The sequence below is a fragment of the Procambarus clarkii genome, chromosome 15, assembly GCF_040958095.1.
Source record: "Procambarus clarkii isolate CNS0578487 chromosome 15, FALCON_Pclarkii_2.0, whole genome shotgun sequence".
NCBI classification, from domain to species: Eukaryota; Metazoa; Arthropoda; class Malacostraca; order Decapoda; family Cambaridae; genus Procambarus; species Procambarus clarkii.
Window position 1 is genome coordinate 6,713,716 of NC_091164.1, and position 26,090 is coordinate 6,739,805.

The window sequence follows — 26,090 nt, forward strand, 5'->3', positions numbered from 1 at the left end:
TCCTACCACCGTAACCGGCGATGAGAAACAGCTCTGGCGAGGTTGCGTATTGGCCATACTCACTTAACCCATGGTCACTTGATGGAGCGCCGCCCTGCTCCTTATTGTCCTAATTGCATTGTCCCTCTTACGGTCGTGCATGTCCTTCTTGAATGTCCTGACTTCTAGGACGAGCGTGTGTCTTGCTTTCCGACTGCCCCTCACGGTCGCCTGTCCCTCAATAGAATTCTTGGTGACTCGGATACTTTTGATATCGTTTGCCTTGTGCGTTTTTGTTCTTGTATTGGCATCCTTGGTGATATTTAGCGCCCTCTGATTATTCCGCACATTTGATGGTGCTACATAGCCTTCCCGGTTTGGTGCCTTCTTTTGATAATTACTTACTTACTTCGTGATCCTTGAAGTCGTCAAACCTGGGTAGCCGAGGTGAGTGCAGGTAGGAATATTATGCCTCCAGCACCTGCGCCCCGTTGCTGGCATGGTAAGTATAGCCATTGGCTTCCATCTCAGTGGCCAGGTTCCAGCCATTGAGAAGTCTTGATATATGTAGAGCTACCTGTATGTTGGTCCGTTTTCATGCCCTAGTTTTACCATGCATTTTCTTTCTTTCCTCACAGCGAGGGTGGGCCAGGAGAGATGTCTGGAGGTGGGGTGTGTGTGGGCGCCCCAGGGCGACGCTCCTAGCTGCTACTTCCCTCCGCCCTCCTCCCATGGCTATGAGATCAAGACCTCCCCGGTGAACCCTTCTGTGGGAGTGACTAGCCTAAGGGTGGCGCTGAAGGATACCTCAGCACGCGTGGTACAGGCTATGAAGGAGGAGCTGCTAGTGGAGATGACAGAGTATGGGCAGGATGTGTTTAGGATCAAGGTGAGTGTCCGAGTGAGGGAGGGAGGAAGGGAGGAGGGTAGGTAAGTAGGAGAGAGAGAGAGAGAGAGAGAGGGGGGAGGGGGGGGGGGAGGTAGAGAAAGAGGGAGGGAAAGAGGGAGGGAGGTAAAGATATTGACGGCAGCAGGACCTCTCGCATTGTTAGCAACTCGGTAGGTAATGATAGGTGGGAATTTACCCTCCCTAATGCTCTAGAGGGAACTAGACACAAGACACCAGCACCAAAAATTCGTCTGTAGGACCTTCAACAACGTGTGACGTTGACAACATCTGCCGTCACACAACCTGAGGTAACACTTGGAGGAGACATCCCAAATGCTGCACACAATGTTATATCTTCTCTTGCCAACTCTGAGTCACATTCTCATAATTACAATTGAAGATAAAGTGTCCACTGCTCATGTACAAGAGCCAAGTCAGAACTCTGCCAGCTGGAGCATAATTGAAGGTGTGAACACAAGCGTGGTCACCCTAATCAACATTCTCCGCCTCCTAACTCTCAGCTACGTAATCTTGCAATTGCATTTCAAAATTCATTTGGAAAAATCCTAAAGATGAATGAGGGGGGGGGGGGGGGGGCCTTTGACAAAACGCCGGTTTCGTGTTCCCGTCGAGGCCACTAGAGATGGTGGCCCCTCGGGTAAATTCAGGAAATTACCAACCACAGCAACGTTCTGAACATCATCAACGTCAACAGCATACTTATCATGGAGCACAACTTTTGAATCGGCGGCAAAGTACAGGTGGTTATCAACCTTGGCAATCTTAACTGCCAGGTAGTTAAGATCTGGGAGTTGCATGTGCCTAAGCCTTCTGATCAACCATGGTTTAGCTATCAAAATCATTGAGACCAAAAGTAAAACATGGAGAAGATATAAAAATAATCTTCTGCTCACAAACTGACCAGTCATTAACGACCTTGAAGGGGGATGAAGAGGATGAGGGTGGGGGGGGGGGGGGGGTGGCCTTAGAAGTGGGCTACGTCTAGGTGGTAATAAAAAAAAAACGGCATCAGGAAGAGTTGGACTCAGGCTGGTGGTCTTTAGTTAAGGATTGGCAGGGACAGGTATTTGGTATTCATCCTGAGACACAATTCAGTCACTAAAGAAGGCAATTGGAATTGTTGCAATCGACAATTGAGAAACGACTGACCTACTGACAAACCTTTTTACTGACAAGAAGCAAGTTCCTGATCTTGAATAACAGCCTCCACAGCTTGATCCAAGCATTATGAAAGACTCGTCTGAAGTTGTCATTCAAGAGTTGAGGTCCATCATCTTGTTAATTAAAACACTTAGCGTAGGCAAGGCGGTGGGGCCGGATAAGGTCAGTCTAAAGATTTAGTTTGGCGGACGCGCTTCCTCGACTCAGCCACTCTGCCTACCTCAAGGAATTTGGCCCCTAATGGAAGACGGTGGATCTTTTCCCGGTACACGGAAAAGAGTCGTCATTCGGTTGGTCGGCTAATGTCACTGTTTTCAATTACTGGAAAAATTCTTAAGATATTAATCTCTTGGCAAATTAAATAATTTTTTAACCATTGCCTGTTACTCTGCACGAGGTTGAGAGAGGGGGGGGGGAGAAAGGTAGAGAGAGGGAGAGAGAGAGAGAGGGAGAGAGGGAGAGATGTAGTAATGAGTGGAAGGAGGCGGAGGAATTGAGGAGACAGGACATAGAGATAGAAAGGAAATGACTCTGTTTTTGGCAGTCGTACAGTCATGGCCAAGGCTGAGTTAACACACAACACAACACACACACACACACACACACACACACACACACACACACACACACACACACAGACACACACACACACACACACACACACACACACACACACACACACACACACACACACACACACACAACACAACACACACACACACACACACACACACACACACACACACACACACACACACACACACACAGACACACACACACACACACACACAGACACACACACACACACAGACACACACACACACACACACACACACACACACACACACACACACACACAGACACACACACACACACACACACAGACACACACAGACACACACAGACACACACAGACACACACACACACAGACACACACAGACACACACACACACACACACACACACAGACACACACAGACACACACAGACACACACACACACACACACACACACACACACACACACACACACACACACACACACACAGACACACACACACACACAGACACACACACACACACACACACACACACACACACACACACACACACAGACACACACACACACACACACAGACACACACACACACACACACACACACACACACACACACACACAGACACACACACACACACACACACACACAGACACACACACACACACACACAGACACACACACACACACACACAGACACACACACACACACAGACACACACACACACACACACACACACACACACACACACACACACACACACACACACACACACACACACGTGTAACCATGTCACCACAACATAACAATTATCGGCAGCAACAACAACAAACACCAACAATAAATATCGAACATTATAACAAAAACAACATACAAATTCCCCCTCGTAGTTACGTTAGCACCAATTGTTATCATTTCCTTATTGTCACTCTGCCCTTGTCACCCTGTCCTTGTCACCCTGTCCTTGTCACCCTGCCCTTGTCACCCTGCCCTTGTCACCCTGCCCTTGTCACCCTATCCTTGTCACCCTGTCCTTGTCACCCTGTCCTTGTCACCCTGCCCTTGTCACCCTGTCCTTGTCACCCTGTCCTTGTCACCCTGCCCTTGTCACCCTCCCCTTGTCACCCTGTCCTTGTCACCCTGTCCTTGTCACCCTGCCCTTGTCACCCTCCCCTTGTCACCCTGTCCTTGTCACCCTGTCCTTGTCACCCTGCCCTTGTCACCCTGCCCTTGTCACCCTGCCCTTGTCACCCTGCCCTTGTCACCCTGCCCTTGTCACCTTGCTCTTGTCACCCTGCCCTTGTCACCCTGCCCTTATCACCTTGCTCTTGTCACCCTGCCCTTGTCACCCTGCCCTTGTCACCCTGCCCTTGTCACCCTGCCCTAGTCACCTTGCCCTAGTCACCTTGCCCTAGTCACCCTGCCCTTGTCACCCTACCCTTGTTACCTTGCCCTTGTCACCTTGCCCTTGTCACCTTGCCCTTGTCACCTTGCCCATGTCACCTTGCCCTTGTCACCCTGCCCTTGTCCCCTTGCCCTTGTCACCCTGCCCTTGTCACCCTGCCCTTGTCACCGTGCCCTTGTCACCGTGCCCTTGTCACCGTGCCCTTGTCACCCTGCCCTTGTCACCCTGCCCTTGTCACCTTGCCCTTGTCACCCAGCCCATGTCACTTTGCCCTTGTCACCCTGCCCTTGTCACCCTGCCCTTGTCACCCTGCCCTTGTCACCGTGCCCTTGTCACCCTGCCCTTGTCACCTTGCCCTTGTCACCGTGCCCTTGTCACCGTGCCCTTGTCACCGTGCCCTTGTCACCCTGCCCTTGTCACCCTGCCCTTGTCACCTTGCCCTTGTCACCCAGCCCATGTCACTTTGCCCTTGTCACCCTGCCCTTGTCACCCTGCCCTTGTCACCCTGCCCTTGTCACCGTGCCCTTGTCACCCTGCCCTTGTCACCTTGCCCTTGTCACCGTGCCCTTGTCACCCTGCCCTTGTTACCCTGCCCTTGTCCCCCTGCCCTTGTCACCTTGCCCTTGTCACCTTGCCCTTGTCACCCTGCCCTTGTCACCCTGCCCTTGTCACCCTGCCCTTGTCGCCCTGCCCTTGTCACCATGCCCTTGTCACCTTGCCCTTGTCACCCTGCCCTTGTCACCGTGCCCTTGTCACCCTGCCCTTGTGACCGTGCCCTTGGTTCCTCAGGTGAGGGTGCCAGGGGAGGCGCGGTACGAGGTGCCGGTTGGCCTTCACCTGCCCGGGGTGGACCACGCCGACAACCCTCGGTACAACGTCACCTTCACCGCCCCGGGACAAACACCTGACAACACTGACTTCGCCGTCATCGTCACAAGGGCGGCTACTGGCAGCGTCATGTAAGTGTGTGGGGGTGGGGGTGGGTGTGTGGGGGTGTGTGTGTGTGGGTGTGTGTGTGTGGGTGTGGGGTGTGTGTGTGTGGGGTGTGTGTGTGTGGGTGTGGGGTGTGTGTGTGTGGGGTGTGTGTGTGTGTGTGTGTGTGTGTGTGTACTCAGTTCTGCTACTCTTAACTACTCAGCTACTCTTAACTACTCTGACACTGAAAAAAATCTTTCTAACGTCTCTGTGGCGCATCTGGGTACTAAGTTTCCACCTGTGTCCCCTTGTTTGTGTCCCACCCGTGCTGAAGAGTTTGTCTTTGTCCACCCTGTCAATTTCCCTGAGAATTTTGTAGGTGGTTATCATGTCTCCCCTTACTCTTCTGTTTTCCAGGGACGTGAGATTCAGCTCCTTTAGCCTTTCCTCGTAGCTCATTTCTCTCGGTTCCGGGACGAGCCTGGTGGCATACCGCTGAATCTTCTCTAACTTTGTCCTGTATTTAACTAGGTATGGATTCCAGGCTGGAGCTGCATATTCCAGAATTGCTCTGACGTAAGTAGTATACAGGGTCCTGAACGATTCCTTACACAAGTTTCTAAAGGCAGTTCTTATGTTGGCCAACCTAGCATATGCCGCTGATGATATCCTTTTGATGTAGGCCTCTGGGGACAGGTTCGATGTGATATCAACCCTTAGATCTTTCTGTGTGTGTACTCACCTATTTGTGCTTGCAGGATCGAGCATTGACTCTTGGATCAGTGTGTGTGTGTGTGTGTACTCACCTAGTTGTGTTTGCGGGGGTTGAGCTCTGGCTCTTTGGTCCCGCCTCTCAACCGTCAATCAACAGGTGTACAGATTCCTGAGCCTACTGGGCTCTGTCATATCTACACTTGAAACTGTGTATGGAGTCAGCCTCCACCACATCACTTCCTAATGCATTCCATTTGTCAACCACTCTGACACTAAAAAAGTTCTTTCTAATATCTCTGTGGCTCATTTGGGCACTCAGTTTCCACCTGTGTCCCCTTGTACGTGTGCCCCTTGTGTTAAATAGACTGTCTTTATCTACCCTATCAATCCCCTTCAGAATCTTGAATGTGGTGATCATGTCCCCCCTAACTCTTCTGTCTTCCAGCGAAGTGAGGTTTAATTCCCGTAGTCTCTCCTCGTAGCTCATACCTCTCAGCTCGGGTACTAGTCTGGTGGCAAACCTTTGAACCTTTTCCAGTTTAGTCTTATCCTTGACTAGATATGGACTCCATGCTGGGGCTGCATACTCCAGGATTGGCCTGACATATGTGGTATACAAAGTTCTGAATGATTCTTTACACAAGTTTCTGAATGCCGTTCGTATGTTGGCCAGCCTGGCATATGCCGCTGATGTTATCCGCTTGATATGTGCTGCAGGAGACAGGTCTGGCGTGATATCAACCCCCAAGTCTTTTTCCTTCTCTGACTCCTGAAGAATTTCCTCTCCCAGATGATACCTTGTATCTGGCCTCCTGCTCCCTACACCTATCTTCATTACATTACATTTGGTTGGGTTAAACTCTAACAACCATTTGTTCGACCATTCCTTCAGCTTGTCTAGGTCTTCTTGAAGCCTCAAACAGTCCTTTTCTGTTTTAATCCTTCTCATAATTTTAGCATCGTCCGCAAACATTGAGAGAAATGAATCGATACCCTCCGGGAGATCATTTACATATATCAGAAACAAGATAGGACCGAGTACAGAGCCCTGTGGGACTCCACTGGTGACTTCACGCCAATCGGAGGTCTCACCCCTCACCGTAACTCTCTGCTTCCTATTGCTTAGATACTCCCTTATCCACTGGAGCACCTTACCAGCTACACCTGCCTGTCTCTCCAGCTTATGTACCAGCCTCTTATGCGGTACTGTGTCAAAGGCTTTCCGACAATCCAAGAAAATGCAGTCCGCCCAGCCCTCTCTTTCTTGCTTAATCTGTGTCACCTGATCGTAGAATTCTATCAAGCCTGTAAGGCAAGATTTACCCTCCCTGAATCCATGTTGGCGATTTGTCACGAAGTCCCTTCTCTCCAGATGTGTTACCAGGTTTTTTCTCACGATCTTCTCCATCACCTTGCATGGTATACAAGTCAAGGACACTGGCCTGTAGTTCAGTGCCTCTTGTCTGTCGCCCTTTTTGTATATTGGGACCACATTCGCCGTCTTCCATATTTCTGGTAGGTCTCCCGTCTCTAGTGACTTACTATACACTATGGAGAGTGGCAGGCAAAGTGCCTCTGCACACTCTTTCAGTACCCATGGTGAGATCCCATCTGGACCAACAGCCTTTCTAACATCCAGATCCAGCAGGTGTCTCTTGACCTCCTCTCTCGTAATTTCGAACTCCTCCAAGGCCGCCTGGTTTACCTCCCTTTCTCCTAGCACAGTGATCTCACCCTGTTCTATTGTGAAGACCTCCTGGAACCTCTTGTTGAGTTCCTCACACACCTCTCTGTCATTCTCTGTATACCTGTCCTCGCCTGTTCTAAGTTTCAATACCTGTTCTTTCACTGTTGTTTTCCCTCTGATGTGACTGTGGAGTAGCTTTGGTTCGGTCTTGGCTTTGTTTGCTATATCATTTTCAAAATTTTTCTCTGCTTCTCTTCTCACCCTGACGTACTCATTCCTGGTTCTCTGGTATCTCTCTCTGCTTTCTGGTGTTCTGTTATTCCGGAAGTTCCTCCACGCCTTTTTGTTCAGTTTCTTCGCTTCCATACATGCCCTATTATACCATGGATTCTTCTGTTGCTTCTCGGATTTTTCCCTTTGGGCCGGGATGAACCTGTTTACTGCCTCCTGACACTTTTGGGTAACATAGTCCATCATACCCTGTACAGACTTGTCTCTGAGGTCTGTGTCCCAAGGTATTTCACTTAGGAAACTTCTCATCTGTTCATAATTCCCCTTTCGGTATGCCAGCCTTTTGATTCCTAGTTCTTTTTGGGGGGAGATAAGTCCTAGCTCTACCAGGTACTCAAAGTTCAATACACTGTGGTCACTCATTCCCAAGGGCGCTTCCATCTTAACTTCCCTTATATCCCATTCATTTAGGGGTGTGTGTGTGTGTGTGTGTGTGTGTGTGTGTGTGTGTGTGTGTGTGTGTGTGTGTGTGTGTGTGTGTGTGTGTGTGTGTGTGTGTGTGTACGCGAGTGCTCTCTCGTGCGCTCACCTAGTCGTGTGTACATAGCTGAGCACCGGTATGGAATGCAGGTAGTCATGGTGATACTGGTGGTGTGAGAGCAGTAGTGACATTATTGGCGGCGGTGGCAACGTTGCATTAGTAAGACAGTCGTGTCAACTGTCACTATCGCTGCAACTAACTGTTGGCGTTAATAGGCCTACCGCCGCCACCCAGGACGGTTAAGGCCCCAAGTCTACCTTGGTTTACATAGCCTTTGAGAATCCTTTATTACTATAGTTTAGGGATAAAATATCTTGGTGACTGTTCTTAAGGGTATTATTGTGGTGGTGAGGGTAGTTGTAACACTGGCTGTTGTGGTGAGGGTAGTTGTAACACTGGCTGTTGTGGTGTGGGTAGTTGTAACACTGGCTGTTGTGGTGTGGGTAGTTGTAACACTGGCTGTTGTGGTGAGGGTAGTTGTAACACTGGCTGTTGTGGTGTGGGTAGTTGTAACACTGGCTGTTGTGGTGAGGGTAGTTGTAACACTGGCTGTTGTGGTGAGGGTAGTTGTAACACTGGCTGTTGTGGTGAGGGTAGTTGTAACACTGGCTGTTGTGGTGAGGGTAGTTGTAACACTGGCTGTTGTGGTGAGGGTAGTTGTAACACTGGCTGTTGTGGTGTGGGTAGTTGTAACACTGGCTGTTGTGGTGAGGGTAGTTGTAACACTGGCTGTTGTGGTGAGGGTAGTTGTAACACTGGCTGTTGTGGTGAGGGTAGTTGTAACACTGGCTGTTGTGGTGAGGGTAGTTGTAACACTGGCTGTTGTGGTGAGGGTAGTTGTAACACTGGCTGTTGTGGTGTGGGTAGTTGTAACACTGGCTGTTGTGGTGTGGGTAGTTGTAACACTGGCTGTTGTGGTGAGGGTAGTTGTAACACTGGCTGTTGTGGTGAGGGTAGTTGTAACACTGGCTGTTGTGGTGTGGGTAGTTGTAACACTGGCTGTTGTGGTGAGGGTAGTTGTAACACTGGCTGTTGTGGTGCTGGTAGTCGTGGCTTTATCAACAGCTGTGGTAGTTGTAACATTCATTTTACACAACAAAGTTTGTGACGCGGATATAGTGAGCAACAGCAGAATATTGAGTGTTAATATTATGAATATACAGAACATTTATCCTAGTTCAGATGGGATGAAACGAGAAGACTGCCACCAGCGTGGACACTCTCGCAGTGGCGGTTGTGTAACACCAATGGAACGACATTCAGGAATATATGACAAATATGCATTCCTCTGTTTACCTCTATAACTATACAAATATATGAAATGTTGGATCTGTGAACACGAGTTCTTGGACGTTGAAGTACACGAAGGAGATGACAGTACTCATCTAGTTGTGCTTGCGGGGGTTGAGCTCTGGCTCTTTGGTCCCGCCTCTCAACTATGCTCAAGTCAACTGTGTGTGGGGTGCCGTGGAATGAGAGCTGGTGAGCGTTCCTCACGTCGGGAGTTACTTGGGAATAACACTACGGTATTTTGATTGTAAAAAATATAAGTTTTGCAACCCCTAGTTTATACGCTCTTATGACAATCCTGTAACATGTGACTTCAGTCCTCCTGTAACATGTGACTTCAGTCCTCCTGTAACACGTGGCTTCAATCCTCCTGTAACATGTGGCTTCAATCCTCCTGTAACATGTGGCTTCAATCCTCCTGTAACATGTGGCTTCAATCCTCCTGTAACATGTGGCTTCAATCCTCCTGTAACATGTGGCTTCAATCCTCCTGTAACATGTAGCTTCAATCCTCCTGTAACATGTGGCTTCATTCCTCCTGTAACATGTGACTTCAGTCCTGTAACATGTGGCTTCAATCCTCCTGTAATGTGGGGGAAATGCCAGTAATAGATGAATGAGGAAAATTGAATGGACTAGATATTAATATAAGCTACTTTAAAATATGTCTGCCAAATAAAAAAACTGATAAGTCCTAAGCTGGGTTGTGTCCAACCACTTGGACTGGACGGTAGAGCGACGGTCTCGCTTCATGCAGGTCGGCGTTCAATCCCCGACCATCCAAGTGGATTTGGGCACCATTCCTTGCCCCGTGTCCCATCCTAAATCCTTATCTTGACCCCTTCCCAGTGCTATATAGTCGTAATGGCTTGGCGCTTTCTTCTGATAGTTCCCTTCCCTTAGCTGGGTTGTAAAGCCAGCAGTTCCTCTCTTTTCCTTTAATGCAGGTAAATGGCTGTAATTAGCAGGTACAGTTTCTTATGGGAGATCAAAGTTATTGATTGTAGAAACACAATGTACCTTGCAGGCATTTCAACACAACAGCATTGTTTTTATACAATGGTTTAAATGATAAACACAGAACAAAGACTGTAATTACAGGTTCTGTTCTAGAATCAAAAGGTCTAAACAATACACAGTCTAGTTCAGCTCTAAGAATATTGCAGCCAATAATGAAATTATACTAGTAAATATATAACAAATAAATATATGATTCAAGCAAGATTTATATGCTGATATGATTGTAAAAATTATAAATTAATGATAACTGGTATAGCAATTGATAAACTAATTACTGTGATAGCAATTGATAAGTTATAATGATGAATTATATATGCAGATATTAATACATATATTCAAATTAAATGAAAAAGATAAAGACTAATGCTTACTGGATAATGGGGAGTTTCCCCGCTGCATGCAATTGGGCAATTTACACTTTACACTCAATACTTATCCCAAATTAAGAACCGATGCCCATCTGACAAGTTGCCAGATTATATTTCTCTCGGTGAGATAAGGCACAGTATTTTGATGATATAACATCATTGCTGCAGGTTGGATACACTAGCATTCATCTTGGATTATGATGATGTGGTGGTTGTTGTGGTGAGCCACCACACGTGGCGAGCCACCACACGTGGCGAGCCACACACTACACTCGTATTTAGATAAAGGTATCAGTAATTTGTCCTGATTTATAGTACAACACCTCTTTGAATATCGTAGGGAACTATTTTAGTATACTATCACTGGGATTAAGATTAGTTTGTGTACTTACCTAGTTCAACTTCCGGGGGATTGAGCTCTGGCTCATTGGTCCCCGTTCTCAACTGTCAATCAACTGGTGTACAGATTCTTGAGCCTACTGGGCTCTATCATATCTACATTTGAAACTGTGTATGAAGTCTGCTTCCACCACATCATTACTCAATGCATTCCATTTATTAACTACTCTGACATTGAAAAAATTCTTTCTAATGTCTCTGTGGCTCATTCGGGTACTAAGTTTCCACCTGTGTCCCCTTGTTCGTGTCCCACCCGTGCTGAAGAGATTGTCCACCCTGTTAATTCCCCTGAGAATTTTGTAGGTGGTTATCATGTCTCCCCTTATTCTTCTGTTTTCCAGGGATGTGAGGATCAGCTCCTTTAGCCTTTCCTCGTAGCTCATACCTCTCAGTTTTGAGACTAGTCTTGTGACATACCTCTGAATCTTCTCTAACTTTGTCTTGTGTTTAACTAGGTATGGATTCCAGGCTGGAGCTGCATATTCCAGGATTGGTCTGACATAAGTGGTATACAAGGTCCTGAACGATTTCTTACTCAAGTTTCTAAAGGCAGTTCTTATGTTGGCCAGTCTAGCATATGCCGCTGATGATATCCTTTGATGTCTGGGGACAGGTTCAGTGTGATATCAACCCCGAGATATTTTTCCCTATTTGACTCTTGCAGGATATCACCTCCCAGTTGGTACTTGTGTTCAGCCTTCTGCTCCCTTCGCCTAATTTCAGTACTTTACACTTTCCTGAGTTGAACTTTAGTAGCCATTTTCTAAACTGTTCCACCAGTTTGTCCATGTCGTCCTGTGTGGGTGTACACAGGACTATACCTGTGTGGTATAGTCTTGTTGAAAGTTTCTCGGGTATTGTCCCATACTTCTTGGGGGGCAGATAGGCGCACTCTCCTTGCTTTACATTCCTCTCTCGTCCTGTCTAAGCTCGATTATGGTTGCCCTGCTTACTCGTCTGCTTCTCCTTCTACTCTTCGCCGTCTTGATGCTTTGCACCATACTGGGTTGCGCCTCAGTTCTGGTGCCTTTCGTTCGACTCCCGTCCTTAGCTTGTATGTTGACACTGGCTTCCTGTCTCTCCAGGACCGCCGTGATCGCTACTGTCTTCGCTATCTTGCGCGGTCCTTACAACATCCTTCCTCTCGCCTCTGTCGTGCTTTAACTTTTACCCCTCCTGCGGTTCCTGTTCCTCTTCACCACCTCCCTCTTTCTGTCCGGTTATCTCGCCTACAGGATTCTCTTTCCGTTCGTATATCTAATGTTTCTCCTCGTGTTGTTCCTTCTTTGCCCCCGTGGAGAGTCCCCCTTCCGCGGTTTTGTACATCCTTGACCCGTATCACTAAAGCTTTTACCCCTCCTACGGTTCTAAAACGCCTTTTCCTTGAGCACTTTTCTTCTCACTCCTGCTCCGTTTCTGTCTTCACCGATGGGTCTAAGTCTGAGGACGGTGTTGGCTACTGTTTTTCTTCATGATCGCACTTATATATGTCGCTTCCTCCGGAGACTAGCATCTTTACAGCGGAGCTTCATGCTATTCTCTATGCTCTTCGTCTCCTGCTTTCTCGTTGTCAGTCTTCCTTTGTAGTTGTTGTTGACTCTCGTAGTGCCCTCATGACTCTTGGGTCCTTTAATCCGGTTCATCCAGTGGTTGTCGAGATCCAGCATTAGCTTTTTCTTGTTCACAGTAAATTTAAGTCGGTTGAGTTTTGTTGGGTTCCCAGCCATATTGGTGTGTCTTTAAATGAGCGTGCGGATGCTGCCGCCAAGGAAGCTGTCCGCTCTTGTCCCATCTCTCGTAAAGGTATTCCATATTCCGACTTTTACCCGGTTATCCATTCCTCCATCCTTACCCGTTGGCAGGCTTCTTGGTTGTCTGTTACTGGTAACAAACTACGTACTCTTAAATGTTGTGTTTCCTCGTGGCCGTCCTCCTACCACCGTAACCGGCGATGGGAAACAGCTCTGGCGAGGTTGCGTATTGGCCATACTCGCTTAACCCATAGTCACCTGATGGAGCGCCGCCCTGCTTCTTATTGTCCTAGTTGCATTGTCCCTCTTACGGTCGTGCATGTCCTTCTTGAATGTCCTGACTTCCAGGACGAGCGTGTGTTTTGCTTTCCGACCGCCCCTCGCGGTCGCCTGTACCTCAATAGAATTCTTAGTGACTCGGATACTTTTGATATCGTTCGCCTTATGCGTTTTTGTTCTCGTATTGGCATCCTTGGTGATATTTAGCGCCCTCTGATTATTCTGCGCATTTGATGGTGCTACATAGCCTTCACGGTTTGGTGCCTTCTCTTTTGATAATTACTTACTTGTTGAAAGTTTCAAGCACCGTCACATGCGTTCACTCTGGATGTAAGCAGTGGATCTGGATCTAATTAATTGTAATTAAGACAACTTCTTATTAACGCTTCTAGATCCTTTACGATACATGAACAAAGTGATGTAGGCATCCAGAAGGCGCAATGGTGGACGTGACATGTAGGATCGAGACTGATTTAATAGATCAATAGATATAGGATGTTAATATGATGTATAATACAAGATAATGAATCTGATGTAGGATTCAGTAGATGTGTGATATAGAAATAGTCCAGTTCTTAGATTATAATATTGATATAGTTAATGGAATTTTCCACATGTAGCTTCAGTTCTAAGTTTCAAGTCTGGTGTAAGTTCAAGCTCCAACTCTCTAGTAACCCCGAAACTTTAACTAACCACAAATGAACAATACCATTTGATCCTTACTGTTTACAGCTTCGACACGAGCGTCGGCGGCTTGACATACGCCGACCAGTTCCTGCAGGTGTCGACCAGACTGGCCTCGTCCAACCTCTACGGGCTGGGGGAGTCCGCCCACCCCACCCTCAGGCACAACCTCAACTACCTCACCTGGCCCATGTTCGCTAGAGACCAGCCTCCTGCAGGGGTGAGTGTGGGGGGCTATGTATTGGGGTGAGTGAAAGGTAAGAATGCTGGAGTAGATCATGGGTTGAGCTGACAGAGGAAGCAAGAGAGTGCGTGGAAATATAGATTAGAATATAGGGGAAAAGGGGATGTGGATAAATAGGGAGAAAGTGAAATGGAAATTGGGGAAAAGAAAAAAAGGAATACGAGTCGAATATCCTGGATATTTTCATGGAATTTTATGTTGGATGTGAGAGGCTTTAGGGTACTCGCCGACCCGTTCTTCCCAGAAGATCCGAGAATTGTCTTACATACGGGTCGCTAATGACTACTGAGGGATCATGGGGGGGGGGGAGTGAATGAACGGTGCCGAAGCGTCTCGCTCTGTCCAGGATTCGAACCCGCGTCTTCACATAAGAGGACTAGCAAAGGAAAGAGGCAGGGAACGAATGCAAGTCATCGATAAAAATTAGGGAGCAGAGGAAGAGAGGGCAGGGCAAAGGAGGGAGGTGAGGTGGGGGGAAGGAATATAGGAGATAAGAGAATGGGAATAGGAAACTAGGCTACAGGACTAGAGATAATACTGGCATATAGTAGCACCTTGATGACCACAACACCTAATGCCTCTATTCACCTAGCAGTAAACTGATACCTAGGGAAGGGGGGGGGGGGGGGGTTAGGTCACTGTCGTGGGTGGTATTCCGCACGAGCTCATTACTCGTCCAGGAACACTATAAATAAGTCTTACAGGCTCCCTGTCCCCGACATGGCGGAAACGACGCCATTATGCCATAGAAGAAACACCATTGTTCAGTCTTGATTGTCACCTTGAACAACCAGGAAGCCAATTTAGCGAGGGCCAGCCTGAGTGTGTTCAGTTCCTCCCCCCCCCCTAACACACACTGTTGTCTGTGCAGGTGGGAGAGAACCTATACGGCGCTCATCCCATGTACCTGGTCGTGGAGGCCGACGGCAGCGCCCACGTTGTTCTTTGGCTCAACAGCAACGCCATGGGTGAGTTTTGTGGTCAGCGGGGTGAGTGAGCGAAGCTGATGGATGGGTCTATTTTCTATAATTGTCATATAATCGGTTATAGTGTTAACTTGCACATTCACATTTAAGTCTACCCTCCATGGACAGATGTCTGTACCAACCTGCAGGGTAGTTAAGAGCTCTCCATCACTGAGGCGGGTTATAGGGGTACGTTGTAACAACCATCAACTGCAGGAAGTTAATAGGGAAAACTTATACACACAATGAATGAAATTAATGTATTCATAATTTTAAATGAGTAAACGAGTTGAGGGAATTTGTTATGAATAAGTTGGATCAAACTTTGAGTTGAATAATCTGAGAAATGGGTGTGACGGATGGATGAGTTGGATAGTAATGGGTAAACACAGCCTAAAACATACTTATGATGCGAGGGGGGGGGGGAGCTGGGGTTCGTAGTGTCAGGACGTTTCATAATTGTTTTTCACCTCCCTTTACACAACACATTTGGCTCACTCGCCTTCCGCTTCAGAGGCCGAGACGATGCCCTTGCCGGGCCTGACCTTGAGGGCCATCGGGGGCATCATGGACCTGTACTTCTTCATGGGCCCCAGCCCTAGGGAGGCGCTGCAGCAGTACGCACAGGTGGTGGGGCTTCCCGCCCTCCCGCCCTACTGGGCCCTCGGCTTCCAACTCTGCAGGTGAGGTTCTGCGGACCTTCTGGAGCCAGAACTGGACCTTGAAGAGCAATGACTGGACCATAAGGGATGAGGTTGTGTGTTACACAGGATTGATCTCGGGAATTCACAGGACTTCGATGTTTATCTGTTCACTCTCCCGTTTCTCTTGACCTTTCTGTCTTGTCCCATCATATTTCTCCATTTTCCCCTTCTTATTTTTCTCATTCCTTTCACTTTTCAGTTCTCTCATTCCTCTCCCCCGCATTAATTTCCCTCTGAACTCTAATGCTTCCGTCTCCCCCTCACAGATACGGCTACAACAGCCTGGACACACTGAAGGCCGCAGTCTCCCGCACCCGCCGTCACGGCCTCCCGCAGGTGAGTCTCCCGCACCCGCCGTCATGGCCTCCCTCAGGTGAGTCTCCCGCACCCGCCGTCGTGGCCTGCCGCAGGTGAGTCTCCCGCACCCGCCGTCATGGCCTCCCGCAGGTGAGTCTCCCGCACCCGCCGTCGTGGCCTGCCGCAGGCGAGTCTCCCGCACCCGCCGTCGTGGCCTCCCGCAGGTGAGTCTCCCGCACCCGCCGTCATGGCCTCCCGCAGGTGAGTCTCCCGCACCCGCCGTCACGGCCTGCCGCAGGTGAGTCTCCCGCACACTACCCCAACACTCGCCTGTGTCGCCGCCAGGTACACCTCTACCTCTCTCACTACACCCCTTCAAGCCCACTTCACCCCAGACCCACACTCCTGGCCCGGGCCACCTTCAGCATACACGCCTGGCCCGGGCTACCTTCGGTACACACACCTGGCCCGGGCCACCTTCAAGCCCACACACCTGGCCCGGGCCACCTTCAAGCCCACACACCTGGCCCGGGCCACCTTCAATACACACACCTGGCCCGGGCCACCTTCAGCCCACACTCCTGGCCCGGGCCACCTTCAGCATACACGCCTGGCCCGGGCCACCTTCAGCATACACGCCTGGCCCGGGCCACCTTCAGCATACACGCCTGGCCCGGGCCACCTTCAGCCCACACACCTGGCCCGGGCCACCTTCAGCATACACGCCTGGCCCGGGCCACCTTCAGCCCACACTCCTGGCCCGGGCCACCTTCAGCATACACGTCTGGCCCGGGCCACCTTCAGCATACACGCCTGGCCCGGGCCACCTTCAGCCCACACTCCTGGCCCGGGCCACCTTCAGCATACACGTCTGGCCCGGGCCACCTTCAGCATACACGCCTGGCCCGGGCCACCTTCAGCATACACGTCTGGCCCGGGCCACCTTCAGCATACACGCCTGGCCCGGGCCACCTTCAGCATACACTCCTGGCCCGGGCCACCTTCAGCATACACGCCTGGCCCGGGCCACCTTCAGCACACACGCCTGGCCCGGGCCACCTTCAGCATACACGCCTGGCCCGGGCCACCTTCAGCATACACGCCTGGCCCGGGCCACCTTCAGCATACACGCCTGGCCCGGGCCACCTTCAGCATACACGCCTGGCCCGGGCCACCTTCAGCATACACGCCTGGCCCGGGCCACCTTCAGCATACACGCCGGCTACTCCACAACAACAAACTCTCCAGGGCAGAGATTCTCCACAACATATTCCTGTACTTCCGTGTTTGTTAATTACAGTACATTCCTCTTCAGTGTTCATTTCATGTGTCCTTTATACTTTTTAATATATTTTCCCCTTGCCGCCTCTATGACCCACTCATTATAAACAAGTTTTCTGCGATCTTGTCAACCCGTCCTCGACTCGAGTCCATTACTTCCAGCAGTCGACCCCACAGACGCAGTCATAAATTTGTACATGCTGTTCATTCAAAACGGGAATTTTCTCAAATATAAATTAATATTATAGTATATTAGCATATTGTGCATAGCATTTACTGCATTTTGGTTCAAACAAAATTCGTCAGTGAAGCACGTGTTCCGGAAGTGTTCGAACGTCATCAGTTGTGAGTCGTGTGTAAACCGTTTTTCATTCATAAATAGGGGGTATGGCGGGTGCATGGAATCACTTTTGGATCTTTGTTTGGAAAACGGGTTGGATCTTGTTTTGATCATAAATACGTCAGCTCGTCCTCCAAACAAAGACCCAAAAGTGATTCCATGCATACAATCATTACTCTCTTGACGAACACGCGCGGCGACATTTAAGGTCTTTGCTTCAATAATAAACGCAAAAAACTCCCTTTTAATACTTTGCACGACGCTCTTCACCCTCCAGGACGTCCAGTACGCTGACATCGACCACATGGACCGTCGTATGGACTTCACCTACGATAATATCAGCTTCGCCGGCCTCCCGGAGTATATCAGACAGGTCAAGGGTCAGGGGCTCCGCTTTATCATCATTCTTGACCCGGCCATCAACGCTGAGGTCAGTTCATCACCAGTTTTCAGTGTGTAGAGTGGAGATGTCTGTTGCAAGTTGCAGATTTGCAGCAGTTGCATGAGGTATTCTGCAACAAGTATTTTAATGTGACTTTGAAAGGCAGTATTTTTGTTCAATCATTACAGTGGTGTTTTAGCACTTTTAAAAGTTTGTGGTAGATGATGAAAGGGCAAGTAGGCTTCTTGAACTGTGCCGACGGCAGCGCCCACGTTGTTCTTTGGCTCAACAGCAACGCCATGGGTGAGTTTTGTGGTCAGCGGGGTGAGTGAGCGAAGCTGATGGATGGGTCTATTTTCTATAATTGTCATATAATCGGTTATAGTGTTAACTTGCACATTCACATTTAAGTCTACCCTCCATGGACAGATGTCTGTACCAACCTGCAGGGTAGTTAAGAGCTCTCCATCACTGAGGCGGGTTATAGGGGTACGTTGTAACAACCATCAACTCCTCTCTCTTCACTTTGGGCTCCTCTCCCTTCACTTTGGGCTCCTCTCCCTTCACTTTGGGCGCCTCTCCCTTCACTTTGGGCTGCAACGTATTAACGACAAACGCCACAGGTCTCCTACAAACTTTTGTATAATCCCGCTTACGTCATTGGCTAGATGACACCCGAGGTACTTTACTTTTTCACCCAAGATGTTGGTTACTGCTTCATTGATTCCAAACAATTTATGTTCATAACCCCTCCCCCCCTCTCATCATAGATTACTGTACTCTCGGGGCTAATATTTAGTACTCCTGTACCAGCACCATATAGTACAAAGATGTTATTAAGAGTAACACTCATTTTAAATTGCAGGATAATTCTCAGATGTCAGGAGGCTTCCTGGGGCATTGTGTCTCTTATAACTTCTTGTTGTAAATTAAAGGCTAGTATAGTTCGCCCATTCACATATGTATCACAAATTAATATGCTGTCATTGTCCACTCTTAAGACCTATAACAGGGTGTAATTTAATTTTGAGGGAAGTCCCATGCCATATTAATAACATTTGTACTGTTCTAAATTAATAATGCATTGATAAATTGACTGTTTTCCAAGTAAAGCAGAATACGATTATATACTCTAAACATAGTCTCCAAATCTTGAGTAGCTGTATATCCAACCGGTCATCCTAACAGAACGTCGCATTTTGACGTATACTGTACCCAAGGCCAAAAAATTTTGTATTAGAAAATGGTAGCGCTAGCCAAATTTACATACTGTCCCGTTTTCTTTTTTGGGTCCTCTGGTAAATAAGAGCACTTTAGTACTTCAGTGTCCTGACGTTGGGAAACCTTGGGAGGACAGGCTGTATATATATACTGCCACTCTGGTGTACTGTTCCACAGGGTTGGTCCAGTGTAATTTCTCATTGTTCATATCCCAGTATATACGTTTTTACATTGGGTTTTGTCGAATGGATACGTAATAGGTAAGTTATTCTGTGTCGTGGCCTTATTGATGGCTTATAAGCCAGCTGGGTGAGGCGTGACTCGGTCAATCCACAACGTCCAAGCTTAATATTATTTATAACATTTGCATATTCATTATCGCTGCGTATAATCCACTTGTCCGTTTTAAGTTCAAGACGAGCTCTAATGTCCACATTATCCCAAAAAAATATTATCTAACTGATGTGTGTGTGTAAAATCCAACATTAGTTTGAAGCAAGTGCTCATTTCCTTTTATTTTTATACCCGTTATTCCCTGGTTTTGTTCTGGTTGGCGAAATATACTTCATATATTTATATTATAATTTAAATATAATATATTTCAAATATATTATATTCAAATATATTCCGAAATATATTTCATTGGCGAAATATACAGCTTCAATTTTACTTAAGTGACCAGGTAAAAAAAAAAGTGACTCTCTCCTTCCACTGCACTTTACAACCGGAAATAGTTGGTAGCAGCTTTATATATGACCAGAATAAGAATAAAGTTACTTTTGACTATAATCTCGTTAAAATACACAACTGCAGATTTGAACATGCTCTGCGATAACCAATTTACAATAGACATTTTTAGCAACTTCTATAACCGTGACACCACCATCTTCCATTAATTCATGGCCAGTTATAAGGCCGCACAAAACAGATCTAGCAGGCGTCCATTCACACCTTTAATGTGGAATTAAAGATACGAATCTTTAAATTTATTATTTATCTCGTAATTTACGGGTAATAGGTTAATTGTAGATCGACTTGCACCCCTTCTCACTCCAGCCCTTTGTCGTGGTGAAGGGGCTTGGTGGGCAGCTGTTGGAACGTGATGCTCCATTGGACAGCTTGTCCTGTCCTTTTGAAGCCTTATGCTCCTGCTGCTATCTTTATTACTTTTGCTGGTTTCTTTTCCCTCTTCCTCATTTTTCATTTTTCTTCCCCACCTCCTCTACTTTCTGATTGTAACTTCCAGCCGATTTGGTGCTGTTCTTGAATATTGTTTCCGTTATCTTCTCCTGTTTTGACGTCGGGTGATTGAAAAGACACACTCTCACTCGTAGAACTGTAGTACCTGACGTGGTTGAGCGAGGGAAAACTTTTATGTTAAACTCTGTCTTCGTTGCTGAGCCCGATCTCAACGGACTGACGATTTTTAAGGTGGCGGGGAATATATCCACGATGCTCCCCTGGGAATAGAAGCCTTTCATACTGGTAAGTGGTCTTGTCAGGTGCCCTGTCCTGTCCTAATTATGGATTCATGGTGAGTATGGGGGCTCAGTCGTTATATTATATTTAATATATTAAATTATATTATGTTAGTTCTATGCCGATATTTTACCTTCATTTAACTTCTCTAACTCATGGGGTGGGTGGCCAGACCCCTGAGTCTGATAGTGATGGAAGGCCAGGCTCTGTAGCCCCTGCTACATTGGGCCTTGACCAAGCTGGGCCCAATGTAGCTTTGACTCTGACTCCCCCGACTGACCGTTTCTGCTCCCTTCCCATCTCTGTAGCAGGGTTGAGCCCCGAGCCGCAATTGGTGACCACCTCATCCCCTGGAGCAGCTCCAACCCTCGTTGTGACAAATGCGCCTTTTCTTACTTGAGGTGCTCGGCGCCGTCGCCTACACACTCGAACATGAATGCCTCCTTCCCAATCTATTACATTCAAGGATTTGTTTGGTCCTACAAACTGGACTAAATATTTTGATTTCGGTCATGATGATCATACACGTCCAGATTCATTCATCCAAAAATACCTAGTTGATTCAGTGAATACCTTTGTCACTTTTAACCCCACTTGTACTGGAACACATGTAGTTAGTTGCAGCCACTTCTCAAGAAGCAGCCAACTGTTTGGCTTCATTGTCTTGCAATGGTGAGACCTCATTTAGGCTCTCTAAAAATGCCCAGTTAAAAGCCAGCATTTGCACAGTTATTCTCCCGCACCATGTGGCTACTGGTGCGGGAGACTGCCTCAGACTGCCATCAGGATATTAAATACATCCTTGAGGCCCAAGGGTAATCTATCCTCTAGATTGATATGTTCACTCGACCCCCTCACGGTCGTCGTTGTCAACCTCTTCGCATAGTAAAACTCACTTTTGATAGGTCCCTTTAATCTTCCCTAATTCTTGCAGGTGCTAGATGCTCCGTTCAGGAGTACATCCCCTCTCCTCGATTCTGCAATAGGTGCTGGAGATTTGGGAGTGGTCCCTTGAAGTGCACAAGTAAGGTGCACTATGCCCCTTGTGTGGAGACTCGGGTTATTCTAACACAGTGCTCTTCTTCCCAAGCTCACTGCATAAATTGCAGTGACACCCACCCTGCCTTCTGCCGCACATGTGTACACTACAAATTTAAGGAAGCCATCATCAATTTGAAACATCACGATCGTTTCTTTCCCTGGGGCCAGACGCCAGGTTCGCTGTCTCTTCTATTTCTCTGGCATGTCATGTGAGTTCTATTCCACTTCTTCTCGCCCTCTTCTACCCTCTCTATTCCGCAACACAACCGCTACCAGGCCTTGGATCCCGCACCTTCACCCCCACCTCTTGGTGTTTTGTATTCTGGAACTGAGGGGTCTCTCCCATGGTTGCCCACCTGATGATTCTCCCTTACCAGTCTTCACTGTCTACTGTGCCTTCCTTTCCTTCTCAATCCAGTCATTCTTCTCAGCCCTCCCCTCTGTCTTTTGGCCCTCCACAACACCTGTCCATCCAGGCCAATGTCCATCCTTCTCCTAGCCATCTTCGTGTTGACCATTCCCGTTCTCCCTCTCCTGCTGAGACTTTGGAGACTGTCGGCCAGTACATTGCTGTTAATATGCCTGTCTATCAATGTCAGAAACGTAAACCTGGCTCCTCTTCTTCTTCCTCCCTGGTGGGTAAGTTACTTACCCACCTTACTTAAGGTGGGTAAATAAGGCATCATTACATCCCTTGCCTTCCGTCTCCAATTCGTATCCCTGCATCTTCTCCCATTTCAATGGCAGAGTCACCTGTCCCAGCTATGGAGATTTCTTTGGTCCCTGGTTTTCTCTCTCTCTCTCTCAGATGCTGTCTTTACTCAAGTGCACTTCCCTGTTTCTGTCCTTCCTCCCCTAGATTTCCTTGACCGCCCCTCTCAAATGCCCCCTCCCACTCCGGACTTTCTTAGTCTGCCTCTGGCCCTTCCTCTCACCCCCTTGACTTGACCGTCTTTGCTAGATTTACCTCTGCCCTGATTTCACTGACCCTGATCCTATCTAATATACTGTTTTTCCCTTATTTTTTTCAGTTATCTGTTTTTGAGAATGTCTATTCTTCAATAGAATGTTTGTAGTTTCTATGCCAACTTCCATAAATTCCAACTTTTAGTCACACAATTTTCGCCACTTTGTGTCTGTCTCTAGGAACCGAAGCTTGGTGCTCGTCCTATTCACTTCCATAGTTTTGCCTTTCTCTTTTCCCCCTTCTAGCTTTTGCTGGGGCCCATAACTCTACTGCTCTTTTGACCCGTAATCATATTCCCCTCATCCCCCTAATTTACCAGTCACTCATTCCTTCCTCTGTTGCTCGTATCTATGTGAATAAACTGTATACTGTCTGTTCCGTTTATCTCCCCCTAAACATTCTTCTTTCTCTCCCTGATCTCAAAAACATTTTGGACTCCTTACCGGAGCCTGTGCTTCGGTAATCCTTCTGAGTTAAAGTGTACCAATATTGAGCTATTACTCAATATTGGTACAATTGAGTATCCCATTACGAATACGTGATAGTCAAAATAACCACATGATGGGTTGGCACATTTAGGCATTGGGTGGCACTATAATTAAATAAGTCTAGAGGCAGTTATGAAGTGACTTTGACTTAGGACACAGGCCACTTGTGTCCTCTACTTGTGTCCCTCTCTAGCGGCCAATTAAAAAAACTATAGTCGAACATAGAGAGCCTCTAGCGACTCTTGGTACCAGTAGTACCATGTGCGAGGGAGGGAGAAAATTATGAAGGAAAAATGCCAAGCCATTACGATAATATAGCACTTGGAATGGGTTAGAATAATGATTTGGGATGGGACGGGGTAAGGAATGGTGTCCAATCACTTGGACGGTAGGGAATTGAACGTCGACCTGCATGAAGCGAGACTGTCGCTCTACCGTCCAGCATACAATGGTATGTGTAAACATCATTGTATACATCCCATTAATGTTGCAATAGTGACCTTGTTTATTGAACAAATAATAAAGACTAGTAAACAATTGCAGTTGCTGGAGGTGGACAAACACTAATGGGGTGGAATGCAAGTCAATAAAATTGTGTGGGTCAAGCTCCCCAGGGTATGATTGACAGCTTATTAGAACTTGCATGCTTGAGCACTCTCTCTTTCTCTCCCTCTTTCTGTTTGAAAATAGAATTGACTAATGACTATCAGGAATTGAATGGAATGGCGGGTCCCACAAGAGCTACAGTACGAGAAATCAAGCATACACAGGAAAGAGCAAATAACCGAGTATGCACACTGGAATGATAAGAATGTCTGGAATTGGTATGGCTAGCTGTAACTGTGGGGCACAAAGGCTAAATCACGAGCCTCAAAGCACAAAATAACACAGTCCAAATAGCAGAGTACGCACAAGAGGCGTGCCCGAGTGAGGTAGTAACACCTTACCTAGTGGTGAGGGACCCATGAGGGGTGAAGGGGAAGAGAGAGAGAGAGAGAGAGAGAGAGAGAGAGAGAGAGAGAGAGAGAGAGAGAGAGAGAGAGAGAGAGAGAGAGAGAGAGAGAGAGAGAGAGAGTGAGAGAGAGAGAGAGAGAGAGAAGGATTTGTTCTGTTTCAACTATCTCCACTCTTCCAACATCCCTCACTCCACTCCAACTCAAAATCATAAACCACCGGTCGTAGTCTCACTTTCCACTACTCTTCCTTCCTTCCCTGTCGGTGCCTCTCACCTCACTGTATGCACCTCTAATCTCCCAGTGGGCGCCTCTCCCCTCAGATGAGTGCAGAGGAGTACGGGGTGCATGCCAGGGCTCTACAGAAGGATGTGTACATCAAGTGGCCTCAGGACCTCGTCCCTGCAGACAACTTCAACGCTGGCGACATCATGCTGGGATATGTGAGTCTTAAAGTATCCATCCATTCAGTACCCGCTGTCACCATCTTCACTACTCGCTCCCATCACCACCTTCACTATAGCCTGGCCCCGTGTCACCACCTTCACTATAGCCTGCCCCCGTGTCACCACCTTCACTATAACCTGCCCCCGTGTCACCACCTTCACTATAACCTGCCCCCGTGTCACCACCTTCACTATAGCCTGCCACGTGTCACCACCTTCACTATTGCCTGCCCCCGTGTCACCACCTTCACTATAGCCTGCCCCGTGTCACCACCTTCACTATAGCCTGCCCCGTGTCACCACCTTCACTATAGCCTGCCCCCGTGTCACCACCTTCACTATAGCCTGCCCCCGTGTCACCACCTTCACTATTGCCTGCCCCCGTGTCACCACCTTCACTATAACCTGCCCCCGTGTCACCACCTTCACTATAGCCTGCCCCGTGTCACCACCTTCACTATAGCCTGCCCCCGTGTCACCACCATCACTATAGCCTGCCCCCGTGTCACCACCTTCACTATAACCTGCCCCCGTGTCACCACCTTCACTATTGCCTGCCCCCGTGTCACCACCTTCACTATAACCTGCCCCCGTGTCACCACCTTCAATTCTGTTACAATTTGTGTTTCCTGTAGCGATGTAACACCTATAACGACAAAACACCTTTCCTCTCGCACAGTTTAGTCTCCTGTATTTAAACACCTGTAAGTAATGAAATACAATACTTAACGAATCTCAAACAAATATCAAAATAAGTTAATTTAATCTATAATTGTTTCTTCTTTCAAGCTGATTAAATTCGCACACTGTTCGTGGATGGTGTCATTTCTGTTGTTGAAACAAGACGCTTTTCCTCCGGATCAGGTGTGGCCAGATAACCGGACGGCGTTTCCGGACTTCTTCCGGACGTCAACAAAGGAATGGTGGCAGGAGGAGATAGTCCAGTTGCATAAAACACTGGAATTTGATGGACTCTGGATTGTGAGTAAATGTGAGAGCGTGTTGTGAGTCCGTGTGTTAGTGGGTTGTGAGTTCATTAGGTAATTAACAGGAGAAAGCACCAAGCTATTACAACTATAAAGCATTTGGAAGGGATAAGGATTTAGGCTAGTACGGAAGAAAAGAATGGTGCCTAATCTCTTGGATGGTCAGGGATTGAACGCGGACCTGCAGGAAGCGAGACCATCGCTCTATGCTCTACTTACATTGGGCTGCGAGTATATGTTGAATGTGAGCACATGTGACAGTGGGTTGGAAGTACATATGGTACGGGGATGTCTACATGTAGTTTTGGATAGTTCCTGAGGTTGTAGGTTGAGTCAACTTGAATTGTGAATTCTGGGTACAGGTGGAAGTTGGATGAGTACAAGCAGTCGAATGTTGAATTCATT

The 26,090-nt window shown here is 47.7% G+C and overlaps 1 protein-coding gene across 1 annotated transcript in view; it reads left to right on the forward strand.

The window, feature by feature from the left end:
* Positions 1-26,090, forward strand: part of LOC123759099 (maltase-glucoamylase) — a 289,988-nt gene that overhangs the window by 2,670 nt on the left and 261,228 nt on the right. Inside the window, exons 2-10 of the mRNA XM_069324937.1 lie at positions 618-868; positions 4,802-4,971; positions 13,940-14,111; positions 15,007-15,103; positions 15,615-15,783; positions 16,071-16,140; positions 18,000-18,152; positions 24,577-24,696; positions 25,564-25,680. Of these exons, the coding sequence (XP_069181038.1) occupies positions 618-868; positions 4,802-4,971; positions 13,940-14,111; positions 15,007-15,103; positions 15,615-15,783; positions 16,071-16,140; positions 18,000-18,152; positions 24,577-24,696; positions 25,564-25,680 (1,319 nt within the window). The remainder of the gene's footprint in view (positions 1-617; positions 869-4,801; positions 4,972-13,939; positions 14,112-15,006; positions 15,104-15,614; positions 15,784-16,070; positions 16,141-17,999; positions 18,153-24,576; positions 24,697-25,563; positions 25,681-26,090) is intronic.